The sequence below is a fragment of the Scardinius erythrophthalmus genome (genome assembly GCF_964197995.2).
Source record: "Scardinius erythrophthalmus genome assembly, chromosome: 25".
NCBI lineage: Eukaryota > Metazoa > Chordata > Actinopteri > Cypriniformes > Leuciscidae > Scardinius > Scardinius erythrophthalmus.
The window spans coordinates 4,236,441-4,254,464 of record NC_138245.1 but is presented as its reverse complement, the minus strand read 5'-3'; the positions used below and the strand labels follow the sequence as shown (position 1 = coordinate 4,254,464).

General features: G+C 36.0%; 1 protein-coding gene across 4 annotated transcripts in view; it reads right to left on the bottom strand.

Moving 5' to 3' along the window:
• Window positions 1-283: 283 nt before the first annotated feature.
• Window positions 284-18,024, bottom strand: part of lima1b (LIM domain and actin binding 1b) — a 31,197-nt gene continuing 13,456 nt past the window's right edge. Inside the window, exons 1-9 of one of the 4 annotated variants that reach the window (XM_081357852.1) lie at window positions 17,136-17,324; window positions 15,350-15,721; window positions 9,152-9,209; window positions 8,977-9,074; window positions 7,925-8,008; window positions 6,958-6,994; window positions 5,268-5,344; window positions 3,856-3,989; window positions 284-2,152 (exon numbers count right to left, since the gene is read on the bottom strand). In XM_081357852.1, coding sequence (XP_081213978.1) covers window positions 832-2,152; window positions 3,856-3,989; window positions 5,268-5,344; window positions 6,958-6,994; window positions 7,925-8,008; window positions 8,977-9,074; window positions 9,152-9,209; window positions 15,350-15,721; window positions 17,136-17,258 — 2,304 coding nt within the window. In that variant the 5' untranslated portion in view covers window positions 17,259-17,324 and the 3' untranslated portion in view covers window positions 284-831. Of the gene's footprint in view, window positions 2,153-3,855; window positions 3,990-5,267; window positions 5,345-6,957; window positions 6,995-7,924; window positions 8,009-8,976; window positions 9,075-9,151; window positions 9,210-15,349; window positions 15,722-16,797; window positions 17,325-18,024 lie in introns of those variants that run through there. The other 3 variants (XM_081357854.1, XM_081357853.1, XM_081357851.1) reach the window with 3 other exon arrangements.

Here is an 18,024-nt window from a genome sequence, read left to right as displayed (position 1 = left end):
AGAAATATTGTTTTTGACCTTCTAGCTTCTGAAACTCGCCCTGTTTTGGCCACGGTCTCGACTCAGACCTGAGGTGGTTTCGAGTTTAACACTAGATGGCAGTATTATAAAGGTTGCAAATGATGTTTTATAACTGTGTGACAAGAAAACTTGCAAATTGGGTGACAAGAAAATGCTTGCTGGCATTATGTATCTTCATTTATGTACTCTTTATAATTACACATATTATGCTCAATGATCATTCAACATAAAACTGAAATTATGCACATTATACCTCTAGTTTGGTCATGTTTTGGTAATGTTTATTGTGTAATTGTCCAATAATCTTTAAAACAGTGGAAAATGCTTTAAAATATGGGCTAGAAGACTAATCAAAATGTGTTTGGCTTACTGATTAACCGTCAAAGGCTGAGAATAATATGATTCTTTAGATTTGTTAATTAACTGGGATCAACACAGATTCTTAGATTAAGAAACAATAATAATGATTTTTAAAAACTTTTTCGTAAACAAGTCATTTTTATAATTTTCAGCAATCAAAATAAAACATAAAAGGCAAGGAAAAAAATACTTTCAAGCTCTTATAAGAAAGAGGTCCAGAGAAAAAGATGTACAGTACCACACACACACACACACACACACACACACACACACACACACACACACACACACACACACACACACACACACACACATATACAGTATATACTGTATATATATACTTACTTGGTTATAAGAAAGTACTTGTTTTTTTATTATGTTGGTTTTTCAGATCTACAATTTATATTTTCAGGCTAAATAAAAGTTGGAAGGGATTAATGACATATATTGTCAAACAATTGCCACTTCCTCCTCATCGTCATCTTCATCTTCATAGTAGCGATTCCTCTTGATCATCTCCTCCACGGTCAGGGCCTCCTCGGCCTCCTCCCCGTCCCAGAAGCCCACGTCCTGGGATTTCCGGTGGGCTTTTTCTTCCACAGGTGGAGAGGATGTGTCCTGGAGCTCAGGGAAAGTCTTGGAGTTTGTCATCAGTTTCTCCTCATCCTCCACACGAGCTTTCGAACCCCTCTGCTGTTGTGGCTCGGGCTCTTTTTTTGTTAGTTTTGGCTGAGACTCCTTATTTGTTTGTTGTAGATCAGCTTCATTTTTTGTTTGTTTTGGCTGAATTTCCTCTGGCTCTTTTTTTGTTTGTTTTGGCTGAGACTCCTCATTTGTTTGTTTGGGACCAGCCTCTTTTTTGGTTTGTTGTGCCACTTTGAGAATGGAAGAGGGCACCTTCTCCTTACTCTCCATCTTGACCGGACTCTCCGCATCCTCTTTGAATTGGCTGTCAGTGTCCTTTGTCTTTTTATCTGGGATTTTCACCTCTTTATCTGGGATTTTCACCTCTTTATCAGGGATTTTCACCTCTTTATCAGGGATTTTCACCTCTTTATCTGGGATTTTCACCTCTTTATCAGGGATTTTCACCTCTTTATCTGGGATTTTGACTTCAGTTTTGTCTGTTTTCGCCTTGGACAGCGAGCGTAGCTCCTCCAGCGAGCCTCGTCTGACTGAAGGAGCCTCTTGCTGTGGATTATTGGTTAATGTCAGGCTTGGTGCCACAGAAAAGGGCCGGCTGCGCTCTCTGAGGGACGAGCTTCGTCTCAGGCTTCTCAGTTCTGCTTTTTCTGAGCTCTTCTGAGCAGGTGGAGCTTCTTCCTCCGGAGGCCACTTTGCTCGGAAAAGCTTGGATGGACTCTTCACGACTTCAGCGACTGGACTGGAGACTTTGGCGCTTCCATCACTGTCTGCAGCAGGTGGCCACGCGACTCTCAGTTTTCTGGTTTCCACAGAGGTGGTTTGTGGTTTTTCCGTGGAGCTGGTCACATGATTCCTGGTCTCTTGAGCTGCAGTCGTGTCAGTGTATTTGGCTTGTCGTGACTCCTCCGCTTTGGGCTTTGGTTGTTCTGTAGGCTTCACAGGCTCTGCCACGAAGGGCTTTGAGTTTTCACTCCCCTCGGGTTCCTCGTCGTTTGTTCGTGGTGTCCACATTTCCTTATGCGGTCGGTGGCCAAAGCCCTCATCATAGTTGCCCTTAGACTTGAAAAGCTGACTGAAGTGAGGTTTGCAGTAGATGCTGCCATGCAGGGAAGCATAAGACAGCAAGCTGAAATGACAAGGACATTTTATTTTTACATGCAGGATATCTAAAATCTGACCTCCTCAGGATTTTAACTAATATTGACTACTTATTTTTATATATATAGCCCTATTCGGACGGGATTAGTTTAACATGGAGAGGTGGGGTAAAGTAATTACCAGAGCTTCTCAGTGATTTTAGTCCCGTCCGAATGTGCAGTCTCAGTTATCATTATGGACAATATCAGTAAATTTTACAGCAACTTTTACCTTCTGTAAAAAGGTCCAGAAAAATAAAAAACGAAATAAGTTTTCTGTGGTTTTCAAGTATGGATGCACTTGAAAAGCATTGAGTTGCGTTCTAGATGCTGGGACGTCAAGTCTGTGGCAAAACTCAAGTGTTTTCCACACACAATTCAGATCAAAAAGAAGGTCGAAAGCACTTGTTTGAGGCACGAAAGCCTATTACCAACATAATCCAATCTGTATTTAATCAATACATCATTTGACCGGACCTAACTGTCTTATATATACATATATATAGGTTATGGGCCCTATCTTACACCCCGCACAATGCAGCACCAAGCGCGACGCAAGTGTTTTTTGCTGGTTTTAGCCCGACGCAGTTATTATTTTCACGTTCTGAGCCAAGTTGTTTAAATAGCAAATGCATTTGCGCCCATCAGGTATTTCTGTTTTGAGGCAACATAAAAAAAGACTGTGCCATTGACCAAATGAAACCTGGTTTAAAGTCAATGGCGCTATATTTTTTTTGTTATTTAATGAGCGTGTTAGCAGCACACAAACATGCCAAATATTTAAAATAAAAGGATTACAATGTACAAGATTATTATTGTGTACATAAATATATGGTGAATCCGGCTTGTCCCGTATATGATCTGCTTGCACACTTTTACCTCGCGCACGAGCAGATCTGTTTGCGCTCTGGAGACGCGTTCGGTCTATCCACTATCAAATTCCGTCATGTAAATAGCGAATCCGCCATGGCACGAGTGCAAATGGCATTTAAAGGGAATGGGAGATGAGACTCTGATTGGTTAAACACACATAAATCCCAAAACACGCCCATTACTCATTAAGAGAATAGGGACAACCCTTTTAGACCATGCGCCGGTAGCGCCGACCATTTTTCCCATCGTTAAACTATAGCAAAAGTGGATTCAGACACGCTCTAAGTGCACTTGCGCCGTGCGCTTTAGACCATGTGCTTAGATTGTTAAAATAGGACCCTATATGTGTTTGCGCTGATATCAGGAAGCAACGTTATACACACATGACGACAGGAGGGGGACGGCGGTGCGGAAATCGAGTTACCCCTCCCACTTCTGCTTGTGTTACTGACATTTCTTATCCCGTGCGAATTGGCCATTATTAATAAAGACATCCTGTGGTGAAATTACATTACTCCATCTACTCTTGTAAAGCTAATCCCGTCCGAATAGGGCTTAAGGCTGTCAAAATGAATGTGTTAATATATATGATTAATATGTTTTTTGCCACCATTTACAGTTTCTATTTGACTTTGTTCTATTGCATATTCATAGAACAGCGTATACTAAATTAGGCAAGGGTGTAGAGTAACATTCAAGCTATTTTAAGACATAAAGAATTTGTTTTCAAAGAAAAAAATTATTAAATATGTAATTTTGGTGACAACAGGGGGACTTAAATAAATAAATAAATAAATAAATAAATAAGGACAAAAGATACCTGAGTTTGGTACTACAAAAGGCACAGCGGAAGCAAGTCTTGTGGTAAATCTGCTGGTTGGCAATAAGTTTTTCCACCGGATAAACAGTCTTTTGGCAGCACACACATCTTTCCTGGATAGGCGGATTAAATTTCTGTCCAGGGAAACACAAGGGTTATAAACATCTCTTTTGCAATGCAATCAGAATGAATATCAGATTTCTATGGCATAAAATCTCCTATTTCATACCGGCAGTTAGCAGACTGTCCCAAAATCTTTAAATTAATTTAATGTTCATATTCTACACGCTACCACCAGGGATGTATTTAAATACATTTAAGATGAGTATTTTTGTATTTTCAAAATACATAAAATACTTTTTGCCAGTCAACCTCTTTATCAGGGTACTAGTTTCGTGCATCAACTAGTTCACACAAGCACTGATGAATTATACACCAAAACATCTTCAGCTTTTAGTTTTATTATTTATAAATATACTTTTATTTTTGGGTAAATAGTGTCAAATGAATCTAAATGAATTCTAATTTTACATTTTAGATAAACTTTCTAATTTTAATAAACTTATAGAAAAAAATAAACTTTACATAAAATAAATATAAAATTACTATATTTAAAAAGCATTGGACTACCTGCAAAAAAAAAAAAAAAAAAAAGCCTCAAAAGAGTTTGAAATTCAGTTTTTGCTGTGGAATCAAAACTGATATTGAGAATTGTGAAACCATGATATATATTGTTACTGTGAAGTAAAATTAAGATTTTGGTCATATTGCCCATCCATATTCTTTGCTAGATAGGAGAAAAGGTTCCCACAGTTTTACATACAGTATTAAGTTTTAATAGTGTTTAATAGTGTTAGGAATAAGTATATAAATGGCTGCTATTTTGCATAAGTTTATTTGTAATTGCCAGCAAGAAAGAAAGAAAGAAAGAAAGAAAGAAAGAAAGAAAGAAAGAAAGAAAGAAAGAAAGAAAGAAAGAAAGAAAGAAAGAAAGAAAGAAAGAAAGAAAGAAAGAAAGAAAGACTGAGAGGGCAGAGAGTTGGAATTAAAAGTCAAGGCCTATGTAGTTTCTTCATTCACTGTGACCTATCCCTGCACTGGATGGCCAATTTCACATGTATTTTGTCTATTTTCAAAATACTGTATTTGTATTTAAAAAAAAAATGCACACATTATTTTGTATTTGTGTTTAAACACATTTTTGCACACAGTATTTAGTAGTTTTATTTTAAATAAATTTCCATGTATTTATGCCCATCTCTGGTTACCACATATCAACTTCAGTTGACTATTAGTTATCAGTTGCTTAATAAAAAATGTATTACCCCAGGTAGAATTAAATCGGTGTATGCAAATAAAATCAATAAGCATTTAAAAATCAATAAACAGAAATGAGTTTGTAGTCCACAGACCCTGGGCACTTTCGGAGGGTCCTTGCTCTCTGACGCAGGGTTTGCAGAGCTGGGACTCGCGGTGTGCACATGCTCTCCTAAAGCAAACACATGACAGATCACTACATAGTGCACACTATATACTGTGCTGATCTTCTGATAATGAATTGCTCACAGCAGTTTAAATCTAACTGGTAATCTCCATCCATGACAAAGAAAAAACATGCAATTCACAAATCAACAATAAAATAAGCACAAAAAGAAAGTAATCTTTATTCAAGTCATTTAGTTCAAACGTTATATTTTAGTGAGGTTTTTCTAAGTTTAAAATCACGGAGGATTTCCAGAGCAATGACAGGTATGAAGCGGAATATAAAATTCTCCTGAAGTGAATTAATGCAAAGGGAAAAGTCCATGCACACAAGTGTTTCCGCAGCTGTGGAAATGATTGTAACTATACTCCTGTGTCATTTTTCCAAGCCTTTACTCTGGATTGCATGCAAAAGTATCAGGTGCATCCTTGCTTTTTTAACTCCGCGTCCTGCAGCTGCTTCTGTAGCCTTCAGTAAATCTCTGAAAACCTTGATTTTATAATGTGCTTCTGTTTTTCCTCAAAAACACCCAACCAAGTCTGATCCGTCCACAAATGTTAAAGGAGAACTCCGGTCAATTTTAACATTGAGCTAATTTTTTGGTAAATTTGGAGTGCTGTCAATACAGAGAACAATGACAAAAATCTGTGTTGCCTACACCGTGTTATCCTTTTTTTTAAACTTGCACCCTGTTGACTTCAATGGGGCAAGTTTTAAACCTGCTTTTAGCCTCTTAACATCCTTGATGTGTCATTACAAGTGCACAGCTAATGTGAGTGATTCCTTCAGAGTGATCACGGGTGAATCTGACTGCAGTAGATGTGAAAGATATGAATAAAAATGATGTTATTTCAGCCAGCGCACATACCTGTATTTACATCCTGTTTTCGGTCGAAGTCCATAGTAATCGATTGTCGAGTTCACACGCATAGGTTTAGTTACCTATGATCACGCGCGTGAACTCGACAATCGATTACTATGGACTTCGACCGAAAACAGGATGTAAACACAGGTATGTGCGCTGGCTGAAATAACATCATTTTTATTAATATCTTTCACATCTACTGCAGTCAGATCCACTCGTGTTCACTCAGAAGGAATCACTCACATTTTCTGTGCACTTGTAATGACACATCAAGGATGTTAAGAGGCTAAAAGCAGGTTTAGTACTTGCCCCATTGAAGTCAACAGGGTGCAAATTTTAAAAATAGAATAACTCGGTGTTGGCAACACCGATTTTTGTCATTGTTCTCTGTATTGACAGCACTCCAAATTTACAAAAAAATGAGCTCAATGTTAAAATTGACCGGAGTTCTCCTTTAAGGCAGCTCTCTAGATAGAGTCTATAACTTTGGATTTAATGAAGAAACACCACGTTCGTATTTTTCAGACATATTACAGACGTTGAAAGAAAAGACGTCAATTACACATTATGAAATATGTTTCTGCTCTCTTTTCAGAAGCCTACTTATTTATTTCTGTCTTCATTTCGTACGATTACATGGTTGATCGCAACCCTGTCAAAGCAGACCGGCAGCAACCCGTTTTTGTTGATAACCACCCTCATATAACTATAACTCACTATTTATAAAATTATAACGGTAAAAGAATAGACTCACCATTGATCTTCGCACAATTTGATGGAGGGAGTGTTTTCTGTAGAGAGAGAACAAACAATGATGACAATGACAAACAGGAATCTTGTTAAATATTAAGGTAAACTATTTAATGCTGTGACAAACATATTCATTATTACCGGTCAAAAGTGTGGAATAATTCAGATTTTTTAACGTTTTTGAAAGAAGTCTCTTCTGCTCACCAAGGCAGCATTTATTTGATAAAAAAAACACAATAATTTTGTGAAATAATATTACAATTTAAAAGAGCTCTTTTCTATTTTAATACATCGTAAACTGTAATTTATTCCTGTGATCAAAGCTGAATTTCCAGCATCATTACTCCAGTCTTCAGTGTCATATGATCCTTCAGAAATCACTCTAATATGATGATTTGCTGCTCAATTATTATTGGTGATCAAATATTCATAATTCTTATTATTATCAAAGTTGAAAACAGTTTTTGATACATACGTAATAGATTTTTTTCCAGGATTGTTTTATGATTAGAAGTTAAATTAATAGCTATTCTTTGAAATACATTATAAATGTTGCTACTGTCTTTTGATCAATGTAACATGCTTGTGGAATAAAGGTATTATTATTATTTTAAATCTTACTTACCCCAAATTTTTGAATGATTGTGTCTCACAGTTCCCACAAAAATATAAAGCAGCACGTTTTGAACATTGATAATAATCATAAAGCATCAAATCTTCATATTAGAATGATTTCTGAAGGATCATGTGACACTGAAGACTGGAAATTCAGCTTTGATCACAGGAATAAATGACATTTTATAATATATTGTAATATATATATATGTATTCACATAGAGAACAGCTATTTTAAATTGTAATAATATTTTTAAATAACAGTAAATTCAGTCTGAATACATCACTAAAAGAAATGAGTCTTTATTGTATATTTAAATTGTAGTTTTGGAAGGAAATGAGAGCACGTGTCGTACCGCTGTCTGTCTATCACCAGCAGGAGGCGAACTCTCCTTATGATCCACGCAGGGAACACTGTCCTCGCTTTCTGACGGCTTTGCCTGAATCAAAGTGACAATCGCTCCACATCAGCACACTTTAAAAATAATCCAACATGAAACATGATACACATTTTCTCAGTATTTACAGTACACCTACTCTCTTCTGATTCTTCATTGTAAAGTGCCCTTGATCATTGGACATGTGCTATATAAATTATTATTATTATTATGCTGAGGCATTAGTTGTCCTGGGGAAGGATGATTCTATGAAAGAAGGGACGATTATTTCTGGTTGAATCATTCCTATCATGCAGTTTATTTTCAAGATACCGTTGTTTATCATGACAACTCTCAGAATAGGTTAGCATTGGTAATGGATATGATAATGATAATGTATTGGGTCTTGGTGGACTATATGCTACGCTGCTGCTGCAGAGCAAGTACTTAGACTTGCTTCTGCCAATATCTTACGACATACAATGGCATGCATTAATGAGCCGTAGCAGATCTAGACAGGTGGAGCTGAAAACACACTGCAAGATACACTGACTGAAACTTACTATATAACTATAAATATTGATTAGTAAGTTCATTAGCTGCAGGTGCAACAGAGACCAATCAGCTTGTAGTGATAGCTAGAAGGACCCGTCATCCTGCGCAGACATATAGGCCTATTACAAAAAAAAAAATTATACTAATTTTCTTGGACCATGATATTGTTCACACTTAAGAGAGCATGATATTTAACTGTGCATATGCAACTTCTAGAAAAAAAGAATTTCAGGAATGGTATTAATTTGTCCTTTCTCTAATTGAAACGACAGTTTCAGACTTTAGTAAGCCTATACAGATACCCATTCAATTCAAGGCTGAATCAAGAACCACACATGCTTAAAAACATGCTTTTAATTTCTACTGATTGCATAAATTACAGAGAGATCTGACTGCACTTATCATCTGCTAACATCATCATGCACACCATCAGCTAAAAGGTTGTTTGTTCGTGTACACACAGTGATCATACTCACAGAGCGTGGCACAGTAACAGGAGCCTGTCTGTTGACCGCTAACTGATATTTGGCCATCCGGTCCCTGACAGAGGCGCTGCGCTTCAGACTCGGCGTACCTGTGACAGAATATATCTTTTTAACTTTTCTTTTCAAATCAACCTTTGTTTGACTGTGTGTGTTTTTTGGTATTTACCTTTGTTGGCCATTAGTATGTCCATGTCCTCTGAGGTGCTGTTCACTTCTGTTTGCTCCTGAAGAATCAAGTACAAAGTACAGTATGTAAACCAGTGACAGACTGAAAGCATCTGATACAGAAAGGTGGAAATTTACATGTAGACATAGAAGGAAACAGCACCAACTAAGCTTGCCCGCTCCTCCCTTCCTTTTCCATCCACTTTCCTCTTTAAGATAATTCACTTCAATGTGAACACAAAACCAAATATAAAAATGAGTATGGCAATAAAGAGAGGAGGAAATTCCATCAATCTGAATTGGAGTGGGAGACGTGGCTTTGGTTCACTTGAAACAATATATTATTGTGTTCAGTTCGATACAAAATGGTAGCACTTCATTTCGATAGCCCACTTTAGACATGTTGCTTTGCAACTACCTGTGAGCTAGCAGTCATTAGAGTATCAGTAGACTGTCTACTTAATATCTGCTAACACTTTATTTTGATGCTCTACATGTCAATTTATTTTATTAACTTATAAGCCATAAAGTAACAGTCTCCTAATACTCTACTGACTAGTTGTAAATTAATGAGTTAAAAAGTTAGTTGCAAAGTTACTTAGTTACTAGAATGTCGAAAGTAGACTTTTTAACTATCGAAATAATGTGTCGTTTTTGTAAATGTTTTTTTTTCTATATCAAGAAATGTAAGATTTATTTAATATTTCTAAGTAATATTTGTGAGTAAATACAAATTATGTCTGGCAAATAGTTTTAAATGAAGTGTGAATTATTAATGAGTTTTTAAATTGAACTAATTTATGCTTTCATTTGTATTTGAAATGTAAACTATTCATATATTTCACAACATACTCAACTTACATACCGTAGAGTGACACAGCTTACCCTTACCCATTTCTCTATGTATTTATGTATTTTTGAGAAGTCATCCGTCTATGCTATAACCTCATTTCTCTTTCATACAAGACAACCTCATTAAAAGAAAAGTGCAAAGTTTAGCCCTATAAATGCAACAAGATGGTTATGAAGACTACCTCAGACGTACAACACCATTAAAAACAAAGAACACCATTGCAAAATTAAGACTGATTTCATCTCTGAGCAAAGAAAATGAATTTGAACTTCAGCAGTGACAGATGTTGTGATAAACAAGAGAGGAGAAAGGCAAGGGTACGGATGGAGAAACAAACAGTGGAAGGTTTTATAGTCCTCCAGAGACCTGCTGGGGTTTAAAGTGTGTGTGTGTGTGTGTGTGTGCATACCAGTCTCGTGACATCATCACCACACAGCATACAACACAAATGAAGCAAGCAGATGGGACTGCCATAGCTGAGTGTGGCAGAACATTTTTGTGAGTAGTAAGGTGACAAAGACAGTATGCATACAACAAAAAGTTTTTTTCAGAAGCCCTCCATGTAGTAATATTGAATTTATACTCATCTCTCAGTTTATTAAAAAAACAAAAAAACAAAAAAAAAACCTAGTAAGTGCATAAGTCTGAACAATGGAAGTCTAGGGCCAGAAACAAGTACGAAAGCGCAGACACAAGCACTACTGATGCGCTCTTGTGTTAGTTTGACGATTTAGGTGAGATTAAACCAGATGCATTGATATTTGGGTAAGTAAAATGATTATTTTAAGCAAACATTTCAGAAGGAAACTGTCCATGAAATTGAGTTTGCATTTGCCATTCACATATTTGAGTAGAAGGTGTTTTGTGATTTTTTAAATTTTTTATTTGGTTACGTTTTATTTTAATGTGAATTGTTACAATGTAATTACACATAAGGAATGAGTAATCTTAACTAACAACATGTACTTACTGTAGGTTTAGGGTTTGGCTTAGTGTTAGTTGCATTATTCAATGTTTGTAATATAGTAAATCCGTGTAGCATTTATAACAATTAATGCCACATTAAAATAAAGTGTTACTTGGTATTTTATTAGGTTTGCACAGGTAAGTAAGCATTCTTATTACACTAGTAACACATAGAAGTCTTGTGTCCTATACTCCTAGAACTGTGTGTATTTTAACATTTATTCTGGTGCAGTGTGGATTCCTGTAAACATGTCTTTTCCTCTAATGTTTTCACAAACTAAACGACTCTGTGAAATGATTGTTTGTGCTAATCGACGGCTTGTCACGCAGATTCCGTTCTAAGAATGTGACTTGTATTGAAGAGTGTTTTTAATGTGTGATGGTCAAAGAGGGACTCATCTACTGCATCTCTCCAGCATTCTCTTGCCTTTGTGTTTTCAGCCAGCGTTCAGGAGGCAGGAAACCACCAACAACCGCCTCACTGTGCTGGAACAATACACACACTTGTCTCTGGTCTCGGCTTCACACCCCTTTGGATTGGGGAATTTTAAAGAACATGACACAGAGCTGTAGTCACAAACTCCACCTAAGATACTTGGACCACGTTAAAAATACAAATAAACAGCGAAATCTCACGAACCGGCAAAGAACATGATTGGGTCATTTTTCACAACAAAATTAACTTTGAGAAATGCAAACTATTTTTTTCGATTGTGTCATTTTTAAATGAAAATGTAACATTTTCCTGCTCAATTTTCATTTGCAAAATGCAAAAAAAAAACTTTATAATGTCTTATATTTTCAGTTATTACCTTTTCAGTTTCTTAATCTGTTAATTTTACAATATTAACAGGATAAAGGTCAGAACGGAGAGGCTCTTCCCTCAGCTGTCCCTGTAGTCATCACACCCCTCCTAAAGAAGAGGAACTAGTGATTCACTTTCAGTTTATATTGTATTTTCTATTGCAAGACTAAGCTTTGAGCTCAGAGGCCTGTTGCAGTTTCTACCCTGGAAAATTTGAGATTATTTTCAGCAAACTCTGGTTTTTCGGGCTCAAGAAGGTGGATTGGTTTTTAGCGATGTTCATTATCAACTTTCACTACACGGCTAACCTCCAGAGCAGGGTTTATACTGGGTTAGAGATCGCAAACCACAACTGGACCAATCAGCTGTGAGCAAAGGACATATATCTGATCCCTATGGCTTAAATTACAGCAGTTCACAGTGAAAGAATTTTAGATACAAAATTGCCCGTCTTTTTCTGCATGCTGTTTATTATTTATTATATTAATTATAATTATTTGTAATTCATATAATTATTATATGAATAGACAATTAATATTAAACTTTGCATTTAATATATACATATAAATACCAGCTTTAATATATATAGCTTTTAAATGACTGTAGCTTACATTTTCTTTTGAGCTCTTTGTGAACCTAAACTATTATATAAATTCAGTTGATTCACATGCACTGATACAGTCAGATATTATACAGCTGCCTTCTTAAACTTTCCTGCCTTTTTCATAACTATCTCTTCTCGCAAGAAGTCAATCAAACTGATGTTCGCAGCACATGCTTCACAAACTCTCAGAGATCAAACCCTGACAGAGAACGCTTTTAGCTAGTGTTGTGAACCCGCTGAAGCTGATCTTAACCAGGTTGGATTTGCATGGTTTTGTTAACTCTAAACCAGCACTCGTTCAGCTTCATGCATCATGCCACTGATGTTGTACAAGTACCAGAGTTGTAAAAAAATGCATGAATGATCAAAGGAAGAGGGGAAGATCTGAAAAAAGATGGTTTCAGCTGAGTGAATCTGTTAGCAAGCAAATAGGAAAAGAAGGAGGCTTTTGCGTGATGGACATGACTGACAACAGGTTAGAGAAAGAATGATAAAAAGCACACCAAAAGAAAGTAGATTTGAATGAGGTTAAATGAGAGAACTGAAATGAGAATCTTTTCCCTGTAATCAAGGCAAATAACTCCTTAAATTGAATCAAAATGTCTTTGCTTATCAAAATCAAAATTTAAAGGACAGCTTTTATTCAGTGCTAATTTGTATTTTGCTTATCTAAAAGCTGCAGATTATTATGAAGACAATGTTAGATTCGGTCACTGTTTCAGAGATTGCTAACTGAGACATTCCAAAAGATTCCAAGGAATTAAGTGGGAATGTGAGCACATGCCTGGCCTCTGGATATGACGACGGGGGATGGGCACGTATATCCACTGACACATATCCATATCAAGTTATGTACAGGTTAGCTGATGAAATGACCCTTAAATTGACTGTGTTCACACTTGTAGTGTAGTCAATAAACAAAACAGCTTTTATGACGTATTTGTTTGTGACGGAACTTACTGAAAACGATGCTGTTGGACTAAATGTGCATAGGAATTTTTACCAGCACTGTAAACCCGAATAAGTTAGCAGAACTCAAAAAATTTAAAGCAATCGATTGCCTCAATTTTTTAAGTTTTGGAATTCAAAGATTAAGTAAGCAGAACTGGCAGATTTTAAGTTTGTACTTAAACATTTCAAGTTAAGAACAATTAAACATTTCAAGTTAAGAACAATTAGTGAACAAACTCCATCGCACACCTGCAGGTGATAGGTGCGTAGGATAACAAGACCAATTAGGTAGGTCGTTTCAGCAGATAAGGAACTGATGAAGGTCGTGTGACCAAAACATTGTGTTAATAAATATTCATTTTAATTGCAAGTTAAGAACAATTAAAATCAGAGTATACTATTTCATACATTTAACTTAAACCTTCATGTAATCTCAATGTGAACACTTTCATTAGTATTAACTTATAGTTTTAACAAGCTAGTTTGCTAGCATACTATTATGTTATCATGCTAATGATAGTATGTTATGAGTGCAACAATATAAAGATTTTATTTGCTCTCAAATCAAGCCGCATGCACCACTTGTCACCATGATGGTAACTATCCGAAAAAAACATTATTAGCAGAAATTCTTCTAAATTAGCATAACGAAACATTAATCAATACTCAATCTACCACTTAACATTAATCTTGCACAAAAACAAACAAACATTATATTACGCTTAATTTTAGCATTTACTCTCCCATTCAAGTGCCATCGGCAAAGCATGCTGGGAAATAGACATCCCAGCCGTTTCAGTTCAACTTAAGTTTGTTTAAATTAAAATAAATCATTTCATAAAACTCAAAACAATGAAACAGTTCAGTTTACTTAAAATATATCAGTTCTGTGAACTTGAAAGAAAAAGAAAGTGCTAAATACTCATAAAAGTTCATTTGACTGAACTAATTAGTTTAATTTAAGTTTGTCCTACTCAAACTAATTAAGTATTTTGAGCGTTAGGGTTTACAGTGAGTCGAGAGCTTGTGAAGAGCTTAGAAAATGTGTAAAGGAGTCAAAACCCCTCCGTCACTCACACAAATGAAGATCTGCTGCAAGGAGGCGGTGTTTCCGACGACTGAACAGAACTAACAGAGCAATCGCACCAGAGTTCGGTTTAAATGAACCAAACCTGCCAAGTGTGAACACACCCTTATCTACCATTTAAAACAGAAGTAAAAAGCCGCTAATATGTCTATTCAAGTCAGTGAGCTGGTTTAACATGTTTGCCAAAGTACGGACAAGAGCTTCAACAATATCATCAAAGATCCCGCATTTAGAAAGAAGTTATACCTACTTATCCTGCATCTGTTCTACACTAAGCAATGCAGCAATACATTTAAATTGTGGTTTGAGTAATTACTCCTCTGGTAATGACAGTTTCCGTATACTTAATGTGAGGTTCTGCCAAAAGACTTTAAAATCCAGACAAATATATAAATTTTGAGCATTACTGTGTATGACACCTTCAAAATTGAACATCTACATCAAGTTGTCTAAGATTTAGTCCATCCCAGAGGCCATTTTCTCCATTTCTCAACAGATCATATTGAACCGGAATCACAAAGGGTGGAAAAAGACTAGTAAAGGGTGTCAGTTTTTATAAGCTAAGTGTAAACAGCTGCCCTTCAGGATTAGATTTACTGTCATTAATTTATGTTTACTTACTCTACTACAGTACTGGGAGTGAGATTTCCCCCTCACATTACGTTAATGAGAATGGGATTTTTTCACTTTGCAGTAATGTCATTTGCAGGGAAAATGTGGTTAACTGTCATTAAAGAGAATTTAAATAAATTTTGGATTTCTTTCTTTTGATTTTGAGGTAAAATAGGACCTGGGTATTTGGCATGTAAGTAAGAAAAATGCAACTGTTATAATTATGATTATTCATTATGTTGGGTTGTTTCACAACATACCAGGAAATATAGAGAATACAGAGGCAGGTACAGTAATGTATTTTATCTGTGACATTCTCACCTTGCTTTTGCCCTTTTCAAACATCATTTTGAGGTTATTGAGAGGCAAGACTGGTTTCTCCAAAGGGGAAGATGGAGAAAATGGATCGGATGCGGATTCGTTTTCTTCCTTCTCTTCTACCCTCTTCTTTTGTTTAGTCTCCATGTCTGCCTTTGTTTTGGCAGGTCTCTCATGGGACGTTGGCTCCTGGGTCAGGCTGGCCAGTCGCACGGGTTTGCTGGAGGAAGCAGGTGGTTCTGGGAGAACGCGGGGTTTGCGGGGAACAGAAGGAGCCACGCTCAGCTGAAGACCAGATTTCTCCTGAGGCGGTCGTTCCCAGCGTTTCTTCAGCACACTCAAGTTCCCCGATCGCATGGACAAACTGTCAACAGACTGAGAAAGAGTGAGAGAGGTGAATTCATGTAGACATTCATTTCAGACATATAATAAAAAACACAACACCCGTGTTGTATTCCAACTACTTTTACTAGTTTTTATTAACTATTACTTACAAGGCAAAAGAGCTCAAGATTCTGGTCTCTAGATATGCTTTGGGTCCCTCCTTTAATGTAAATCTATGAGAAAACTAAGCCTGATCACTTAAAAAAGTAATAGTTCACCTCTCCTCAATGAGCTGCATTATGTATATCATCAATTTCAAAATGACTTTATATTTTATATTCTTCATATTAACCCTCTGCTTAGATTACAGTTTTGCATAATCTAGGCAGTCTTTCAACTAACTTCACTTGTCACTTGTTGAAACTTCAAATTGATCCAGTCCAAATAATCCATTCTGTAATTTAAATGTATGCTTTGTAAAGAAGTTTATACTTTACATCTACAAAACTAATTTCAAGAATTTAAGCATAAACCTTGCAGGGTTATTATCGTTTCGTAACAAAAACTATATATATATATTTTTTTTTTAATGTTAGTTGAAATAAATAAAATAAAATAACAATTTTAAATGTTACATTGACAACAAACTGAAATAAGTTAGTTAAATCACTAGAATGACTAAATGGAATTAAATAAAAACTGAATCTGAACTAAAACTGAAATAAAAATAAACCTGAATAGTAGACAATTAAAATGACAAAAGCACAAAACGATAAAAAAACACATTTAACTATAGTTAAAATGAAAAAGATAAAAATGAAAGCCAATAGTAATTGCTAATAGTATATAAAAGTATATAAAATAGTAAAATAACACTGAACCCTTTAGATCAAAAAATTGTCCGTCAAACATTTAATGGTTAGTGTACACATAAGAGTTGTTACCACTAAACTAAAATAACATTTGAAAGTTTAATTTAGGATATTTTGTCTGGAATAGAAGTGTCAAACCCACAGAAACAGACATGACGAGACATGAGAGAATATCTCCACTCGAGGATAATGCAATAATGTAGGAAACAGCCGTTCGAAACACAGTCAGGGTTTAATCGCTACTAGAACACTCACCAAATGACAGACTTCCCCGAAAACACTATCATTTCATCAAGCCACCAAACATTGCTTACATCAGATTTTTTGCGGTTTCTTTTAAAGTGTGTTACATCACCGCTATCAACAAACCGAGCAGACAGCCAACACGAACTCTTCTCATATGAGTTAAAACAGCCCAATACACGATTCAAACAAAGAACAGCTGTTTTCTATTGCACCCTGTGTCTCGACTCCAAATCAAGACAAGGTCAGTATAGAGGACTGCGTTCATGCAACAGTCTCTGTGAAAGCATGCTGAAACGAGACACCAGAAAGAGAAGTTGTCGGAGATGAGAGGAAAGACCTGGACGGACAGTTTCTCTGCTCTGCTTTCTTCGAGCTCCTTGTGCGCTGGACATCAGTGATGAAGCTCTACCAGATGTGAAGCAGGCAGGAAACTTGTAAGAACTAGTCCAGCCCCACTGAACAGCCCCCATGAAGGAAGGAAAGAGAGAAGTGAAAGGAAAAAGGGGGAAGAGGGAACGAATGTGTGTGAGATGGAGGGGTCGGAGATGATTAAAAGGCGCCTGCAGTGAAACCTGCATACAGGAAATGATGCATGTGATGAAATTTAACTCTTTCTCGTCTGTTTTCCTTGTTCCTCTTACATGAAATTGCAAAAAAAAAAAAAAAAAACCAAAAAACACACACACACACACACACACACATATAAATATAGCTCTGTTAAATAAATCCTTGTCACAGTTGTCATTATACATCTTTGGCAGTGATTTTACTGTTGTGAGAGGGATGTTGTTGATGTCTATGGTATTTTGTAGGGTACTTTTGTATTTTTGATGTTTGTCTGTATTTGCCACAGACACAAAAAGAATTTCCGAAAAGACAATAAACTAAACTTAATAATAACTTAAGATATATATATATATATATATATATATATATATATATATATATATACTGCAGAGAACATTCAAAAGCAACGTTACATAATATTTGCAAAATGATCAAATGGAATGTTCCCTTAACGTTCGTATAACCAAGAAAAAACACTTTTGACATTTTTTAAAAAGACGTTTTGAACATTCAGAGAACATTCAGAAATAAGGTTTTCATAACTTAGGAACGTTAGCAAAGTGTTCTTAGAATATATTTTTGTTAGCTGGGTAGCTCCTGAGAGTTAACAGTAAACCACTTTACACCACAATGCCTACTATGTAGCGTTTCAGTTTTCAACAGTGAAGG